This window comes from Centruroides vittatus, unplaced genomic scaffold, assembly GCF_030686945.1.
Source record: "Centruroides vittatus isolate TY-2023 unplaced genomic scaffold, ASM3068694v2 scaffold_1323, whole genome shotgun sequence".
NCBI lineage: Eukaryota > Metazoa > Arthropoda > Arachnida > Scorpiones > Buthidae > Centruroides > Centruroides vittatus.
This window is the reverse complement of record NW_027122675.1, coordinates 545050-563763: the sequence shown is the minus strand read 5'-3', so window position 1 is coordinate 563763 and position 18714 is coordinate 545050. Positions and strand designations below refer to the sequence as shown.

Below are 18714 nucleotides of genomic sequence, written 5' to 3'. Positions count from 1 at the left end.
TTTTTTTTTTACTCTTTCCGCCTTGTGTGCACTAAGAGGGTCTCTTTTTTGCAAGCCCGTTATGGGTTCGGCCAGGCCCACAATGGGGCAGCCGGGTAATGACGGACAGAGCCTGACATATCCGGATGGACCACCCCCCAAAAAAAAATTCCTGGGGATTTTTCGACCCGTTCGGATTCGAGCCCGGGTCCCCCAGAGCGGTAGGCTGCCACCTTGACCGCTCGGCCTCGCCTTAAAATATCTGTAAATGTTTAAGCCTACAACGAGTGTTTTACACGAGACACGATATCGGCTGCTGCGTAAATCGGGCCTTATATACTTCGCATTCAAAAATCGAAAATATTAAAAATGAAAATTAGTAGTAAAATAACAATTATGAATAATGAAAATCTCGTCACTAGAAGAAACTTTTTTCTTCGTATATTGTTCCTATAAAAGCATATATTGGAAAAATTAACGTGTCATCCAAACGTTAATAAAAAACTACAAAATTTGTATTAAAGTTATCATTTGAACGTAACTAGTTTAAACTTGAAGATGACGTAATCGAATACACTATTTCATCTGATTGCGTCACTAGACTTTCTTACCGCGGATTAACACTAATAGTATGTTTCATTCTTATATCTAAAAATATATAAAACATTTATTAAATTTTCAATTAAATGATTTTATTTTCTCCTTTGTTTAGTTTTTCAAATTTAATATTAAATTACTTTTTAAAAACTATTCTTTCATTTTAAATATGTATTTCTAAGTACCATGAGAATTTACTTAAACTATATAGAAAAAATATTTTTATTCAATATATAATTAATTTTACAAAACATAACTTACACTACATATATTCTTCTTATACAAAATTCATTCACAATCAACATTTTAGACATCTACTGAAGCTGATTGTGAGGAATATATTTGCATACATCACTTGATATAAAAATATAGAATATTGCAGCTAATATAAATAAGTTTTTTCTTGAAGGTTTAATTTATATATATATACACATACACACACAGACACAAATGATCAAACCGAAAAAAAATTAAGGCAGGATAATCATCATTAAATATATAGTATGCACACTACTACAAACTTAAAACATATTAATTATTACTAAGAATAAATAATTTTATGTCACATTTAAATAATATTGAATGTATTAATAACTTAAGAGATTTAAATAATTATATTACATTTTTTAAAGAAAAACAATACATAAGAGGGGGCATACTCAGTTAATCATATACAAAACCTTTCATAAAATTTTTTAAGCAGTTTTAATTCTATTTTAAAGATTTTTTTTAATGTATAACAGATATTAAAGGGCATGATAACTAATATATCATCATCAATACAAATTCAAGAAACTAAATCATGAAATGAAAAGAAATTTATATCAGAAGTATTTAATCACTCTTCCAACATGTGAATTAAAATATTAGAAATTGAGATTTTGTAACTAAGAAAACAAATATTTCATCTTACAACTTATACCCAAAACAGAAAGGCTGTTGTTGAAAATTAAAAACTTGAATAAAATATTAGATTAAAAAAAATTATGTTTTTCAAATATAATAGTAAATATATATAAATTATCACCTTTGAATAAAGAAATAATCTATCAATTCAACTGTAGGCCTAGAACTTTCATATTATGTTAGGTTTAATCTTATTTTAATAACTTATTAAAATATATTTTTTTATTTATTGAATTATAAAAATTCATTGGTATAAATAATTCACAAGCAGAGTATTATAAAGTAGGAACCACATTTGAAAAATTTGATCCGTCTTGTTATCTGAAAAAAAAATAATAATCTGAAATACTACATGTATGCATAAATACACATGAATCTTAAAAATTAACGTTAATAATTTATAATTACTTTGTAGTATAATTATTATTAACATTTATTGTATTTACAGAGATGGGAAACTTAAAAAGTCAATCATATATCTTCAATCATTTCATTACTATAATGGCAAAGTTCTAAAGAAACATTTCCGCTTTCTACATGTAAAGATATTCCCATATCTTCTTGTTCTTTTTCATCATCGGTTTCTTCATTATTTTCACATTGAGAATTATTATTTATTCTCCATTTCTTATATTCTAAAAAGTTTTCTGCAGTTGCTTCGTTTATTTTTCTTTTAAGAGGAAAGTTTAATTTTAACCCAGGAATATTTTTAATTCCTTTTATTAGAATTCCAATTTCCTTAGAGTTTTCTATAACACTTTTTAAATATTTAACATTGTTTTCTAAACTGCGATTAACTTCACGTAGAGAAGAAATTTCTGCTTTTAATTTGTCATTTTCATAAACCAAGTCATTACACGACTTCTCGAGATCTTCCGTATACTTCTCTCTTTCTCTAGATGCAATGTTCTCGGATACGAAATGCTTACTTCCATTTACTCTATCGCCGTCGTTGGAATTGCTACATTTTTGGTCATTTACCACTCTAAAGAACTCCACGTTTTTCTTCATTCTTACATTGTCTTTTACATAAGTAGTTGTATTACTTGATAATGTAAATCTGTCTGATGCTGGAACTAATGTAAATGTTCTTGTATCAGTAGACTTTTCACCTTTAATCATCTTACTTTCATTAACTCCTTTAATTGTAATAGGTTTTATGTTAACATCCTCTAGAGAATTTGATGAAGATGTAGTATTTTGATCCATAACATCATTGAATTCTGAAGAACAATTAATACAATGCAGACCATTTAAATCCACTTCTTCAATACATAACATATTCATTTGAATTTGTTTGATTTGGTTATCCAAACACCAAAAAGAATTCGAGATATAATCAAAAAACGACCCAAACGTATTTGAATTAAAGTGTAAACCTATTTTATCGTCAAACTTAGACAGAGCTTCACTCTGTAACTCCTCGTCACTCAAAACACATGTGACCACTGTATTCATTATCAACGAAAGATAGTTTTATATCCCTTCGCGAATATAAAGCGACCGCTTATTATTAAATTTTAATACAGTAATATAACTTACCGAGTATTTTAAACTCAATTAATGACATACTGAATTCAAAGTAGATTCGCGTAAATAATCTTTTAAAATATTACATAAACGAACTGAAACACAATAGGAACGTGTTCCAAGTGCCAAATTCTTTACTCGTCAAAAAAGTAATAGCCAAAAATCGTCGACATTTGAAAACATTTCTTTGTAAAACCGAAACAAAAATGTATTTATACAAATAATAATTTTAGCCTTTTAATCTAAAATTATTATTAAATTCCGATCAGTAACATTTTTAATATTTATTCTCAAGTACAAGAGACTTTTTTATTATTCGCGTGTACTCGGCTTGATTTCCTTCTGTACAAGTGGGCTGAGGAGCAAGACATGTGTCATCATCATGCTGGTCACCGCGCCTAGTACAGCGGACTTGCTTCTACAGAATTGTTGGTTGTGGCCAAGACGGCCGCAATTGTGGCATATCAGCGGCCGGTCTTCGTATTCCTCTGTGCAATATGCTGATAGAAAAAGACGGACACGCGTTGGCACGTGATCCGTCGCTAGCTCGTGTTTAATTGTTCCGGTCGGAAGGCGTTGGCCGTCATACGTTCTGCTGAATCTCTGCACTCTATTTGGGAAGTGGCCATCACCTTGGAGAAGTTCGTAGATTTCTTGTGCATCCAGATCAGTGGGGACGCTTTGATTAAGAGAGTTTTAGTGTAAGAGTTGCGAGTCAAAGTAGTGTGAATCGGGATGTCACCTCTTAGTGAATTAGTAGCGTAGCGACGAAGACGGTATTGTGGAAACATAAAGTTTCCCGGTTTTAGTTAGTGGTCGATATGTTAGTGATTTGGGCGCTGAGGTCGGTTGGTGGCGTTTTAAGTGTTTGTATAACGTTTTACCATCGAGTGTTCAATCCGCCGAGGCCGACTGTACTATACAAATAGGGTTATATAAATTGATGTTCCCAGAGGTAAGCCAATTCGTAATGTCGTCAGGAGTGGAGCGGACATGGTAGATCCAGTAGGTCGAGTGTTGTTGTGGAGTCAAAGGAAGTTGATTAACGGACGCTGCGTCGTCCATGGGAGAATGGTGGGTGGTTTCGTCGTTATGTTGATTGATGAGATAGGGATTAGTAAAATTTTTTGGTATAAGAGTATCTCCTAGGTAGGGAGGGTCGTAACTGCCCCCAGACCGCGGCAGATTCCTTCCGTGTTGTTGGTGGGGTTAGTACTTGAAAATACCTGTCGCTCTGCTGGAGCCCTCGCAGGGCATAATTAGAGGTAAAGTACGAAAAAGAAACAATGCTTTACTCCACAGGTAAACAAACTTCGGAGTGAACAACGTGCATAGGAGCCGTCTAAATTTTTAGCTTTAGAAGTTTTCCCAATATGGCGTCGTTCACCAGACGATGTTCTATTTCTCTTCTCTCCTCTAGACCTTGCTTCTGTATTCTAGCAGCAGAGCTTCTAGTGAGCAAAAGTGGCTCTACTCTCCAACTATATTATCTATTAACCTCAGTGGCATAGCGAACATAACTGGCGCCCGAGGCACGACACTTTATTGGCGCTCCCCTCCAGAAACACATAGTTTGTCTTGGAGCCCATTTGGGCGTCCCTCTGCGAGTGGCGCCCGGTGCATGATAGACCTCCTTGCACCCTCCTCGCTACGCCACTGAGTAACCTTGCTCTAGAACAGTGTGTGGCGCGAGTGCACCTCAGATGGTCACAGAAATATTAAACATTTTTTAAAAAATTTTGAATAAGCTTTTTTTTAAATTTCATTTATCTTTTTTCTACAGTCGGCCGACCGAAAGGAGAAGAAAGCATTCACTAAAATGCCGATTGTTGCAAAATTTGCGGCTTCAGCAGGGTATGCCGATGCCGCAAAATACCACAGGTTGCGTGTATCTATGCGTATGCTGGCGTACCAACTCTCTGGAGTTACTATAAACGTTGTGGCTTATCAGTTTTAAGACTAGTTCTAGGTCTTTACGCATTGATTCAAATAATTTTCTTATTTTTATAGAATATTTGTTTTGGTAAGTTCAACCTCCGTATTATCAAAATTTTTTTTGAATCAACCGTAAAAATTCCGGTGTGCCATAGGAATTTTATTAAATTCAAAGTGTGTCGCTAATCCATAAAATTGGGAAACACTACTCTAGACCAAACAACAATATGCTTCGAACAATCTCGGTTGGCACGCGAGAAAATTTTGTATCCTAAATCGCTGTCTAGAAACTAAAAATTGTACGTGAATTTGCAATTGGGCTACTTTGGGCCACGTAATCTCCAGTTTTTGGCGACTTTGGGCTACTTCAGCGCCATCTTTCGGCGACTTTTTGTCATTTCTGGCAGGGACGACAGAGTCACATGTGGTCGTTTCGCGTATCAGACTAAAGTAAACGAAATGTCGAAAAGTGTGAAAGGGTTAAAATCTGCCAAAAAATTAGTTCAAAAAGTGATCCATACAACGCCAATGAAAACATATATTCCTGCAGGAATGGCTTCACCTAATCCTCCGCTAGGACCGAGTTTAGGACAGGTAGAAATTATAAATGATTATTTTTAATTACCAATCGTTCATTTAAAACAATTTACTTGAAAATATTGTTTTAAAGTGAAGATCATTAATGAAACCGAATAATATGATTGATTAGTCGATGAGATTAAGTTTTATAGTCCAATTCAGCTGTTGTCTAAACCAGGGATTTGGAAACTTCTTATGATTGTTGTGAAAGAAAAATAGTCTAATGGCTCATTGTGCCAACCTTTAGATTAAAATAATTGCACACTACATGAATTTAGAATACATTAATAAAACAGTTAGTAATTATATTAAAAACATAATTATGTATCAGGTTGTAAAAGTGAAATCTATACATTTCAAGGCTTTTCTAGAAACAACTGGAAAAAGTGTTCTGGAATGTTCGATGTGGGTATATAAGTAGAGTAACCAAAGGGCGTTTTGTCACATATTTCGTTGTAAATAGATGCATTGGCAACGTTTGATTGACAATCAGGCCCGCCATAAGCGGGCGTGCAAGGTGTGCACTGCACACGGGCGGCAGATTGGTGTTGTTGGCAAGCTCAGCGTAAGTAGTCGTAGTTAAATCAGGCTGGCATAATCGGTATTGCACACGGGCGCTCAAACAGCTAGCGGTGCTGCTGTTGACAATATGAAACTTTCGAAAGAGCACATTTGTGTGTTGTTGCTCTATCGCTTCAAAAGTGACCACAATGCAACAAAGGCTCGTGGTCTCTTCTGCAAAGCATTTGTTAAAGTGTTTGTGGGTGAACAAAGGTCAACCAGCTGTTGTAAATCACAAAAGGCCAATAGTGCAAAAGAAGGCAATGATATGCGTTTTTTTGATGTCATTGTGATGGAACTGCTCCTAACCAACATCGCCGTCATGAAAGAACTCTACTGTGAACAGCTGGATTGTGTGAACCAGTTCATCTAAAATTTGACAAAGTCCAATTTCACCATGACAACATGCCAGCACATAGAGCAAAATAACCTTAGCATAGCTTGCCAGTCTGGACTGAGAAGTTCTGCCTTATCCACCTTACAGCCTAGACTTGATGCCATCTGACTACCATATATTTCACATCCTGCAGAATGATATTGCCAACATAGTTTAATGATGATACCTTATGCTTGACTTTCTGCAAAGAAGAACTCCAGTTGTTCTATGCTTACAGGATTGGAAGTGTGCAGCAAAGGTGGCAAGATGTGATTGATTTTGATGGTGATTATGTGCAAAACTGAATTGTAATTGTTGTTGAGTAAATTGTCAATAAAGTTTTTTCAGTATGTCTAAATTTCACCTTTACAACCTGATAAGAATGAAGACATTTTATAAATAATAACAACAACAAAAGAAAAAATTATATCTAATAATTTATAATTGTATGGATCAGAAGTAGCATAAATTAAATAACTTAAATCTGTAATCCGAGTACTTCAGTGTTTTAAGTGTTCCAGTTCCAATATTTAAACAGATGAAGACTTAAGACTGCAATTAATTCATATGCTTTGCTTTTAATTATTATTTTACTATTATTATTTAACTATTAAGGTAGCATTTCAGGTATAAAATGTTTATTTATTTCAAAGTCACTACTTTTATCTTTTTAAAGAATATGAATTGAATATAAAATAAAAATGAAAAGATTAATTACAAAAATCACTTTACAGCAGGGATCTCAAACTCAAACACAGCAAAGGACCAGTCAAATAGATGTATATCAGACGCGCCTTATTCGTTATTTGGTAAACCAAAACATACTGTAAACTAAAAAACAGTCTCTAACAAAGGTCTTCATGACCTATGTAAACAGTTAGAAGTTTGAATTTTTTGTTTTAATTCTCGCAAGATGTTAGAAACATTGCTTTTTAGAAAATAAATCATTAAGGCTGCAGACCAGATGAGAAGCCTTAATGGGTCACCAGTTTGTAACCCTTGCTTTATAGGATACTAATCACTTTTCTTCTAAATTTTCTTTTCTTAAGTTATCTATATCAGGTGTGTATTTTGTAATTGAAGTGTCATACAAGCTTCTGAATGCACATTTCTTAAATGGTTTCAGTAAGGATTCAGAACTGTTTTTGCATTTGTTGTGAAAATAAATTCTCACATAAGGTAGATGCAAAAGCTGAAAGTAATATAAATCAAATTTTTTTAGGCAGTGTTGTCTGTTGTCCAGCAATGTAGGATAGTGGCTGATCTATTATGGAAATAACCCTGTTTTACTCAGTTCCATCAATTTGGTTGTCCATAACTTGGAAGCTTACTTTTTTATGTTGAATGTTGATCATGGGTATGTCTTCATCACTGCAGTTTTTAAATTAGAAATGTAAAGAAACACATTTTTGTCAACATCATCACAGCTATTATGCATTAATTACTTCCTTTTGTGCCACAATCTCTGGTTTTGTAGCTGCATGGAAATACTCTATCTGGACAACAAAATCTATAGTGGACTTACTGAACATTGACTTGATATTGCTTTATTCTACTTGTGATGACAATGGTTGTCAAGGAAACTACAGAATATAGTGTCATCTGACTATCATAGGATGAAACCATCTAGATAATTCACTGAACTTTATACCTCTCCCAACCATCCGAACATGAAATATAGAATTTTTTTTTTTTTTTTAATGTTGTTTAATGTGAAAATTCATCTAAGGATTGAGTTTTTGATGCATGATATCCCAAAAATATGCTAAACAAGACACTAAATGTAACAATGTTAACATTATGGTGTATGAAGACTTAAAGGAACCAATGAATTATTTTAAATGTGAAAATATGCCAAATTGAGTTTCTACCGTATTTTATTTTTAACAGGTTTGTTTTCAAAAAATAGAAAATATCGTTCGTGAAAACTTCTTAAGACTTAAAACTCTTCTGGCAGAGATTTGCAAAAATTTATGTGTTTTGAACTAGTTCAAATCTTTATGATAAAATGTTAGTAAAAACAAGTTATATGGACCAGATAAATATGCTTTCTGTTATTTTAAAATTTCAAATGTTTACTTTTTCAATACAATAAAATTTCTACCAATAGAAAATATGATTAATTTGATAAGGAATATAATTGAAATTAAATTATCAAGTACAATATTTTTCCATAATAGATTTTACATATTTAACATAAATATGTCAATATTTTAAAAATTATTGAATAATCTGTAATTTTTGAGTTAGATATCAGTTAATTATAAAAATATATAAATATTACTTTCTTATTCTGTTCTCAGAATGTATATGATTTTCACGACTTATTTTGATTTTATTTTTCAGCGAGGTCTTAATATTGCACAGTTTTGTAAGGAATTTAATGAAAAAACTCAACACATTAAAGAAGGAATTCCACTTCCTTGTAAAATTTCTGTAAATGTAAGTTTATTATGATTATAGCTAGTTTTAATTCATTCGGTTTTTGAGAAGTTTACTTAGTATTGACGAAAACATATATACATATTTATATATGGATATATGGTAGAAGTTTATTAATTTACCACTGGATTACTTGATGTTTCTACTCTTGCAAAATTCAACGAACTATATATGATCTAAAAATTGCAAATATTGCTGTACACTTTGTAACAGTGTATACTACTGTATGCTTCCAATTTGTTTACACATGTCCTTTTATCAGGCTGAAGATAACATAGTGCATGCTTACACTATGTTTTGATTGATTAAAAAACAGCAAAAACTTTAATGAGCCCAGAGTCTCTAGTGCATTGCATGTCCAAATGAATTTTGATTTTTGGAATATTGATATGCTAAATTCATATTGGATAATTCTGGATTATCAACTATTATTCAGAGTGTGCTGGATTACTGGACATTCTGGATTATTCGGTGCCAAATTAATGGACTTGTGTTGTGTAGAAAATAATGAGAACAAATATTTGTACTTACTGAGAACAGTTCTAAGTTAACAAAACTTCAAATGTAATCATCATAAAACACATTAGTACTCTTAGCTTTTAAAATACTCTGTCCAGTTCTATTTTACATTTATGAGTTTAATAGAAGAATAAGGAAAACAAACAACTGATCTTACTCATTTTCTGTTCTAAATGTGCAGTTTATATTTATACATAGTGACAAGAACTACTGACTTTTAAAATATTTGTATGATATCTGTTGATTATAATAAAAAATTGATTTAATCTTGTAAAAATTCTTCCAAATTAAGCTGTTTTAAAAAGCATGAACATTTTTGAAATCTAAATTAAATTAATTATATTTTAATACCAAATACATATAAGCATTGTCATTTTTTATTTGTAGCTTTTTGTTTGTTAATCAAAACATCAGATGAAACAATACTGTGCAATGAGACTTCAATTTATCAATTGAGCAACTTGCACACCTGTATTCCTTCCAGCAAAAATTCTTAAATTGTTCAACAGTATATATGTTCACTGTTGAACATTTGATTTTAGAATAGTTATAAAACCTGACTCAGGCTCCTTAGAAGCCAAAAATGTTTGTCTTATTAAAAATTTCTGCTGAAAAGAGTAAGTTAAGTGTGGAGTTGCTTATTACTAAAGTGTTGCAGCTTCTCAAAAGTATATCAGTTTATCAAGTGATCCTTATAATTTTGAATAGTAGTTTTAATTTCATGTTAGAACTGATTTGTTTGCCAACATTATATGTTATTAAATATAGAATTTACATGTATATATATTTTAATATATTCATTAGTAATTGAACTAAAATTTTATTGTTATAACTAATAATTATTACATAAATATTGTATTACCCCTCAAGTAATGGGAAACAAATTCTTTATACAATAAAAGTTGACTGATTGATTGATAATGCACAATTGAGACAACTTTCAATTATTATTACTGATAAATAATAGTAATAATTATATAAAATACTAATATTAGAAAATTTCTTGGCACAAAATTCAAATGGAAAAAAAACTAAAAGTTATCAAAAAATGATTTCGTTGCTTTAAATATCACAAGGCAACAATTTCAAAAATTTTAAGTTAATGTAAAAATTAATACAATTTACATGGTCGGCGTTATTTACATTTAATAAAATTTAAAAATAAATACGACTTAACAAAGATAAACTTTGTATTCTGTCTTTCCTTTTTGCCATTTACACCATCCGTAGTCCTTTAGCACTTCACTAAACGACAAAAAGGAAAGACAGAATACAAAGTTTGTCTTTGTTAAGTCGTATTTATTTTTAAATTTTATTAAATTTTAAGTTAATCTTTAGATTTTCTTATATACTATGAAAACTTGCTGACTTCATTTGACAGATGCAATGTAGTTAAAAATAATAATAATAATAATAATCTGAAAAAAATCAAAATGAACATATGATAGCATCTAGACCAGGGTTGTCCAATCTTTTTTCCTAATGGGCCAAATTAGAAATTTTGGTATATTCAGCAGGCCACAAGGTACTTTATTTAAATGTATTTAAAAAGTTAAAAATATGAATATCAAATTTTAATAACAAGTATATATAATTACAAAAATACTGTATTATTGACAGTAAAAAAAAAAAAAAGAAATTATACTCACACAAAATAAAAATAAATTCAATGCAATTTTTGGCATTCCCTTCTTTTATAATATTGTCAATATCTGCTTTTATGGTACTAGCCTTAATTCTAAGAATGTTAGTTAAATGGGAATCACTCGACATATTTCTTTCAGCAGTTTTATGTTTTTCATGCATGAAAAGAATTGTTCACAACAGTATGTACTACTCCATATGCATAACAGTTTTCTAGATAAATTGATAATTTCATCAAATTAGAAAGAAAAAGAATAAAAAGCCCCTTCCATTTAGGCATTAGACCTAATCTCAAGCCACTAAAAATGGCTGACACTCTTTTGAAAAGGAGGACTGTGTCTTGTTCATCTGCCTGATGAAAGGCACCCATTTTTTATCACTAACATCACTTCATTATAAAAATATTTGAACTGAAACAGTCAAAATGACAGACCATGCCACCTACTTTTTGATTGGAAAGTTACAAATTATGCCACCAATAACATCAATAAGACATCAAAATGTATCCAGTGAAACCAGAAGAATTTTTACGACATTATTAAATAAATGAAAATGTACCTAATAAATTTAGGGTGCAGTGGGCCGTGGGTTGGACATCCCTGATCTAGACCATACAGTACTAGAAATGAATATTTTTTCTTTTGTTTAGGATATAGGAATAAGTGTTATTAACTATTTTTTTTAATCCTTTGAAACAATTGTGAAATTAATTTATAATTATACCTAATGATGCATAATATTCACTTGAAATAATTACAGGCCATTAATGTTTTAATCTTCAGAAAGTTCATCAAAATGCATTTTAACTGTTCTTGTTGTATTTTCTTTAAAAGCTAGAAAAACTTGCCATTTCCTTGCTAACTTAAATGCTTTTGATGAATTTCAATAAACCAGTGACCAAGTGCATAAAACCACCAAACACTGGTAGTCATGTGCCTGACCAATGGGCTGGTCATGTGAAGTTTTCCAGGTTTCCTTCATGTATCTAAACCTAAATAGGGGCCAGTTTGCAATATAATGTCTTCCTAGGAGGGAGGCACGCCTGCTTGGCAGATTGCCCAAGTTTTGTATTGCTTTATTCTGTCCTTCCATCCATCTTTTGCCTAAAAATGCATATTTTCTCCTTATAATTATGGTATAATTTCAAATTTTTCAATAAACATTATATTTTTAATTGTTTTTTTTTCAATTATTGCAAATATTGATAATGTATAAAATTGTGATTATCATCATCTTCATAAAATTTTGTTTGTGTACACACAGACAATATTTTATGAAGATGTTCACATGTAAACTGTGTCACTTGAATCACCTTTGATATGTCTAGTTACACCATTGCTTTGAAAATTTAGATTTAGTATAAATTTATTTTTATTCTCAAAAATGATCATTTTGAAAATGTAATTAGAAAGAAAATTATCTAGTAATAAAAAATTTTTTAATATATTTTTTAAATATATTTACATAATGATATAATTTTTATATGTACAGCCTGATAGAAGTTACAATTTAGAATATATTAATCCACCCATAAGCTACTTTTTAAAGCAAGCAGCTGGAATAGAAAGAGGTGCTATGCAACCTAGTAAGTATTAATAATAATAATAATATTTTTTAAGAATAGCAAGTAAATTGTTCTTAAGATATGTAAATACCATGCTTTCTTGATTCTAATGTGGCATTGAATGTAATGTGCATTCAATTTTTGAGACACCAAAAACTGGCAAAAGTTAGCTTGCAAATGTAATATGCACCCAATATTGAAGATGCAGCTGCAAAAAGTTAATGCATTTAAACAGTAATAAAGCATCTTTTGAAAAGTGTTTTCAGTTTATGTTTACAGTGCTTTATGATGTTCACAGTGCACAGTGCTTTATGATGTTTACAGTGCATGATTTTCTAATGTATTTATGTTCACAGTGCATGATTTTCTAATGTATTTATTTATGACTCCATTATTAGATACATAGGATCTGCAAACCAATATAAAATCAGTAAAAATTACTGTACAATCAATGTTTTTACAGTGAAATTTCATGTTAGTATGCAGAAGTATGAAATTTACCAGATAAATAGTATCACACTGAAATATCTATATGCATATTCTTCAGCATGATAGATAACTCTGCTTAAACACAATTTTGTAGATTTGTCTGCTGGACATTGTTCATTTGGCTTGTTATAGTTCAAAAGATCACCAAACAATTCCAAAACCAAAGTAGTGAGAGGGACATGTACCATGTTATACTGATGTCATAATATATGCAAATTGCCAAACAGAGTGAAGAGCAAATAATGCAACAAGGCTGCATTAAATTGGCTTTGTGCCCAATGCACATTCCAATTTTTGAGACCAGAAAAGTCTAAAAAAAAAAAAGGTGTGCATTAGAACCATTAGAACTGATAAAACATGGTATACTGTAACATATCCAAACCATACAGCAATTATGTTGTATGATGAAAAATTACTAATTCTGTTCACAACAATTATGTTGTGAACAGGATTAAATGTATAAATTTAATTAGTACATCTTCAATACAAATCAACAAAAATTTTTAAATTTTTGTTGACTTGTATTGTAGATGTACTAATTGTTAATCATACTAAATGGCTCCTCCACCAATTAATTGCCAAGTAAAAATTATTTATCAATTATTCCAATTATTGGAGAATTAATCATTTCATAGGAAAAATAATTTATTCAATTTAAATTTAAAAAGTAACAATAACATTAAAAAATGAAAGTTTAAAGGAACAATAACTTTATTAATAATAGTAAATCAGGAATATATGTATTGGATGTATTGCCATATTAATGGCAATACATCCAATTCCATTAGAAACCATTAGCTTATTGTATCTGTGTTTTCAGTCTGAAACTTTTATTTAAACTGAAAATGTTCTATTACAGTACTAATCAATTCTTAGAAATTTATTTTAAGGAATATGCTTCAGTCTCATTCATAGCCAATTATCATATATGATTGATTAATTTTCAGCACCACCTGCTTATTTTTGAAAGAAAGTTTTCATTTTTAAGCAAGTAGATTATGAAATAATTGGCATTGAAGTAACATTGGTTTGTTAATTGCATTGTACTCCAAATATTAGTAAATTATCATAGTATCTTATTCTGATGAAATTGTTGGGTTTTTGGCTTGACCTCTCAATTGGATACCAGAGAGATTGGTAGATAATCAGAATTAAATTTACTTAAAACTTGCAATTTATTCAAGTTATCAACTATGTTAGAATTGGAAGCAATTAAATCTATAACTGAAGTATCTAGAATAGAAGCAAATGTAAATTTAGTAGGGAAATCTGTTATAAAACAACCATTTAAAATTAGTAAGTCAAAAGATTTTATCAAACTTAAATATTTTTTCCCTCTGTTACTAGGAATTGGATCACTAGAGGAATGAGAATTATAAAAGTTTATATTAGAACTGAAATAAAATGAATTAGTTCATTTTGCAATTCTAGCATTAATGTCTCCTAATATTAAAAAATCATCATCATTCGCATAATCAAAAATATATCCTTCAAGATCTGCCGTCAGGATATTGTAATTAGAAATGGATAAATATGTAAAAATTAATGTCAAACTGTGAGGTCGTGTAATAAGACCCTTGTCATAATTTAATTTGATTATAATAAAATTATCAGATATACAGGTATACCTCGCCTTACATCGGTAATTGGTTCCAGGAGAGGCAACGTAAGTCGAATTTACTTGTGTAACTACACAAGTAAATACGACTTACGTCGCCTTACACAAGTAATTCGATACCGTAGTTACAACGTAAGTCGAAACTACAGTGGAAAATGCCAATAATGAGCACTTAAAGACCGCTAAATAAGACAACAACACAGAAACACAGATGTTTTCATGTTTTGTTCTCTAGGATTTATGATGATTATATTAACATTTATTGTAAATGTACATATTTTAATATGATTTTATGTGCTTTTAATGCTTTTCTAGTGATATTACGACTTCAATATTTGTGGCGGACGGATGTAAAGTAAAATAAAATGACTTAAACTTGATTTTTATTTTTCCATATACTTTTTTGAGAAACGACGTAACTCGAAATGACGCAAGTCGAGGTATACCTGTATTTAGTAATTCAAGCTTACTGAATGTTTGACAAATAATTAGTAACAGTCCACTAAAAGATCTTCCTGGGCCAACTGGCTTGTGTGCTAAGCTTTCTATGATAGTTATTTGTAAACTTAATGAAACAAAGTGTTTTCATTGAATGTGTTATCTATGTTTCCAAAATAGCAATAATATGAAAGGATAACAAAAATTTCAGGAAATAAGATATATCCATAAGATTTGAAGTTAAAATTACTTGACAGTTCCATGACAAAATATTCAAATCAAACTCACTCATATTTCTAGACACTTCTCTAGTTACACTTAATCCTCTTGGGTTTTTCCTTTCCTTAAAAGAGTAGCAATTTTAAGCAAAACGTCTATATAAATAAAAATGTACATGTTCGTTTGTTCCTAATAGCTAATCTCCAAAAGTTCTTCATCGATTGCTTTGAAATTTTGGCACAATTTTGCATTCAAATACGTGTGTGTTTTTATATAATATAGATGTCGAAATCTCCCCCGTGGGGGAGAGGGACAGGATTAAGGCTTACCGTGAAGAACTGGGCTTCTATTATACTATTTTAGATGTGGTTTTTTGCATTTTTGATTGTGTTTTAATAGGGTATGTCAAGAGAATGTACACTAAGAAGGGATTTTTTGAAATTCCCTCCCAGAAACTCTTTCCTGGCATGGTAGTGACGACCACACCAGGAAAACGTTTCCGAACCATGCATTGCTATGTGATTTCCCATCGTCTAGGTCCTTGATAACTCACAGAACCCCATGTTCAAGTGGATGATTTTAAGTACCATCAGCTTAATTTTGAAGATATTTATTATTAATTTGCTTTGAATCAGACTAAACCCAAATTCAAGTGCTTAGAGTCAAATTTTATCCATACCTAATGTACAATCATTTGTCTTTTATAATCTTTCAAACACATCTTAATTTGGGTTTAGTCAATTTAATATGGAGTTATTTTAATTTTCATTATTTTAAAAAATTAGAACAATTTTCATTTGTCTTAGATTGATTATTCTTTAAATTATTTAAAAATATATCAATCAAACTTTATTAACATAGAAGGCTTTCGCCTGTTACATGGGGCGAGGTTTGATAAAATATCATGTTAGTCCACTTAAGTAAGTTTAAGCAATGCTATTACAACTTATTGTATACAAGTAGTTTATAGAATTATACAAGTCTTTAACCCTTGTTCTTAAATTACAATAGAGCAATCTGTTTTACACCTTTTAATATTTATTATTGGGTTACTAACCCTAGTAGATTGTATTTTTAAGTATTAATTTACATATAATTCAATCTATTATGTCTCAAACCTTAAAAATTAGTTACAATTTTTAAAATAATTCTTCACATAGTTATATAACTTAAATATGGTATTATTATTTACTCTATCAAAGAACATATACACTCAAACCTGTTTTTGTGCGGTCTTTTTTTGTACGATTTTTTATACGTGCAATGTGTTTTGTGCAATTATTTTTGTGCAGTATACCAATTTGATTGAAATTCATATACCGCACACAAAAAATCACACAAAACAAATCACACAAATAAAAAATCGCACAAAAATAGACCGCACAAAAAGAGGTTTGAGTGTATAGGTCACTTTCATTAGAACAACTGGTTAATACACTTAATTCTGAATTTATTTAAAAATATATATTAAACTGTTATTGTTTACACAAAGAATTGTTAATTGCAACATAAGATTTGACTGTTGAAGGTAATTAAGGAAGGAACACTAGTAAATTATAATCATCGATTTAAATACATATACGTATTTTATTACTACTTCATATTCATATAATGAGTGATTTTGTTAATAACATTTAAAATATAAATTTTATTGCATACACACAAAAAATGTTCCAGATAGAGGAAATATTTTGTTTTTGATGGGAGCTGATTCTGTATCTGTTCCCAAAATAAAGTTAAAGAGTTCTTTTTGATAACTATGTTACAATGATTTATATAATGGAATCTTACTCCCCTCAAAAGAGAATGAAACCTAGCATCCGAAGTGACCCTCGGGCACTAAAAGATTGCCTACTGTCTTATTAGTGTCGGCGTTCTCTTTCGACTACACTATTTTATTTTCTTATACAAAAAAATCTTTTTTTTCTCGAACATTTCATACTACTGAGCAAATTAGTGAATCTGTGACTAAGGACAGTGTAACTTAAACATATGATACAGTATTAAAAAAGTATGTTGGTATCGCATGTTGTTATTTAATTATATACATAAAATTACAATATAGTTTCTAAAAGCATTTCTTAAAATATATTTATCACTTCACAATGCACAAAAAAAATGATCAATTATTAACTCATTTGTTTTCTGTTCATTTATTCCAATGCCTAGAAATCTTTTTGGTTGGCATATTAAAGAATTAGACAAATAACATAAAATTTATTAATAAATTTCTTTATTGTTTTTGAGAATATTGTCTTCTATTATTTGCACTCTAACTATATATTAATACATAAATAGAATAACAATATCCTCTTAAAATTATTATCTTTAGTTTATGGACTTCATATTGGAATAAATGAAAGAGTAAAGCACATTTTTAGCATAATAGTAGCACAGTAGGCATATATAAGATCATATGTTGACTATTAACTTATGATATAAAAAATTTTTAAGAATTGAATATAGTTATTTTATATTGGTTTCTCATATTTATGCACTCAGAAGCATCTCCAAAGGAGTCAGAAATTTTTAAAAGTGTATTATTTGCATTAAATCTTTTGCTTTTTCTGTAGCTAAGGAGACCGTAGGCAAAGTAACTGTGAAGCACGTGTACGAAATAGCAAAAATTAAAAGCAAAGATTCCATCTACGATTGTGTGCCATTGGAAAAGATTTGCAAGGACGTTATTAAAAGCGCACATACGATTGGAATTCAAGTAGTTCATCATTTAGACCCCAAAGAATATGGCGAATTCTTAAAAGAAAAACAAGAAATTGTGGCGGAACAGTTACGCGAATTAGAAGAAAAGAGGCAAGCAAAATTACTTAGAACCGCGTAATTAACTTCTATAATTACTATTGCAATTAATATAAATGCAGTAAATTTGATATTAAAATGCAAACTTTAAAATAACGTTGTATAGAATTTAAATAAATGTATATTTAAAATTTTTTTCGGAGTAAAACTGGTTTCTTAATTACATTTAAGTCCTTTTTTCAGTCATTAATAGATAAAGCATTGCTAGTTGTCAAATTTCACGTTTTAATGCAAAACTTCTGAAAATTTTGACAAAAAGCTCAGAAATTATTAAGCTTCAAAGTGGATGAACAAAATCGTGTGCCCCCACACTAATATCCATACACATAAAAAAAAAACCCTGAATATTTTTGAATTTTTCGACATTCAAGGTGTCCTGAATTCAAAAATTAAAAATCTAGGGGGGTCATTTTTTGACCGATCGCCATACTTTTCCTCTGTTATATACAACATAGCCGAGACAATAAAGATAATTAGCAGATCCAAAACACTGTTTTTGCT

At 30.3% G+C, this 18714-nt stretch overlaps 1 protein-coding gene across 1 annotated transcript; it reads left to right on the top strand.

Moving 5' to 3' along the window:
• Positions 1-5340: 5340 nt before the first annotated feature.
• Positions 5341-18348, top strand: mRpL11 (mitochondrial ribosomal protein L11). Its single transcript, XM_067284550.1, has 4 exons — positions 5341-5541; positions 8810-8905; positions 12560-12653; positions 17970-18348. The coding sequence occupies exons 1-4, from the start codon at positions 5407-5409 to the stop codon at positions 18233-18235; spliced, it is 591 nt and encodes a 196-aa protein (XP_067140651.1). The 5' UTR covers positions 5341-5406; the 3' UTR covers positions 18236-18348.
• Positions 18349-18714: the final 366 nt, after the last annotated feature.

What these genes read in the sequence shown, in the direction of transcription:
- mRpL11 (XM_067284550.1), top strand. Translation starts at nt 5,407, where the DNA reads ATGTCGAAAAGTGTGAAAGGGTTAAAATCTGCCAAAAAATTAGTTCAA. An exon ending in TAGGACCGAGTTTAGGACAG is followed by an intron (nt 5,542 to 8,809) that starts GTAGAAATTATA and finishes TTTATTTTTCAG; the next exon opens with CGAGGTCTTAATATTGCACA. An exon ending in AAGAGGTGCTATGCAACCTA is followed by an intron (nt 12,654 to 17,969) that starts GTAAGTATTAAT and finishes CTTTTTCTGTAG; the next exon opens with CTAAGGAGACCGTAGGCAAA.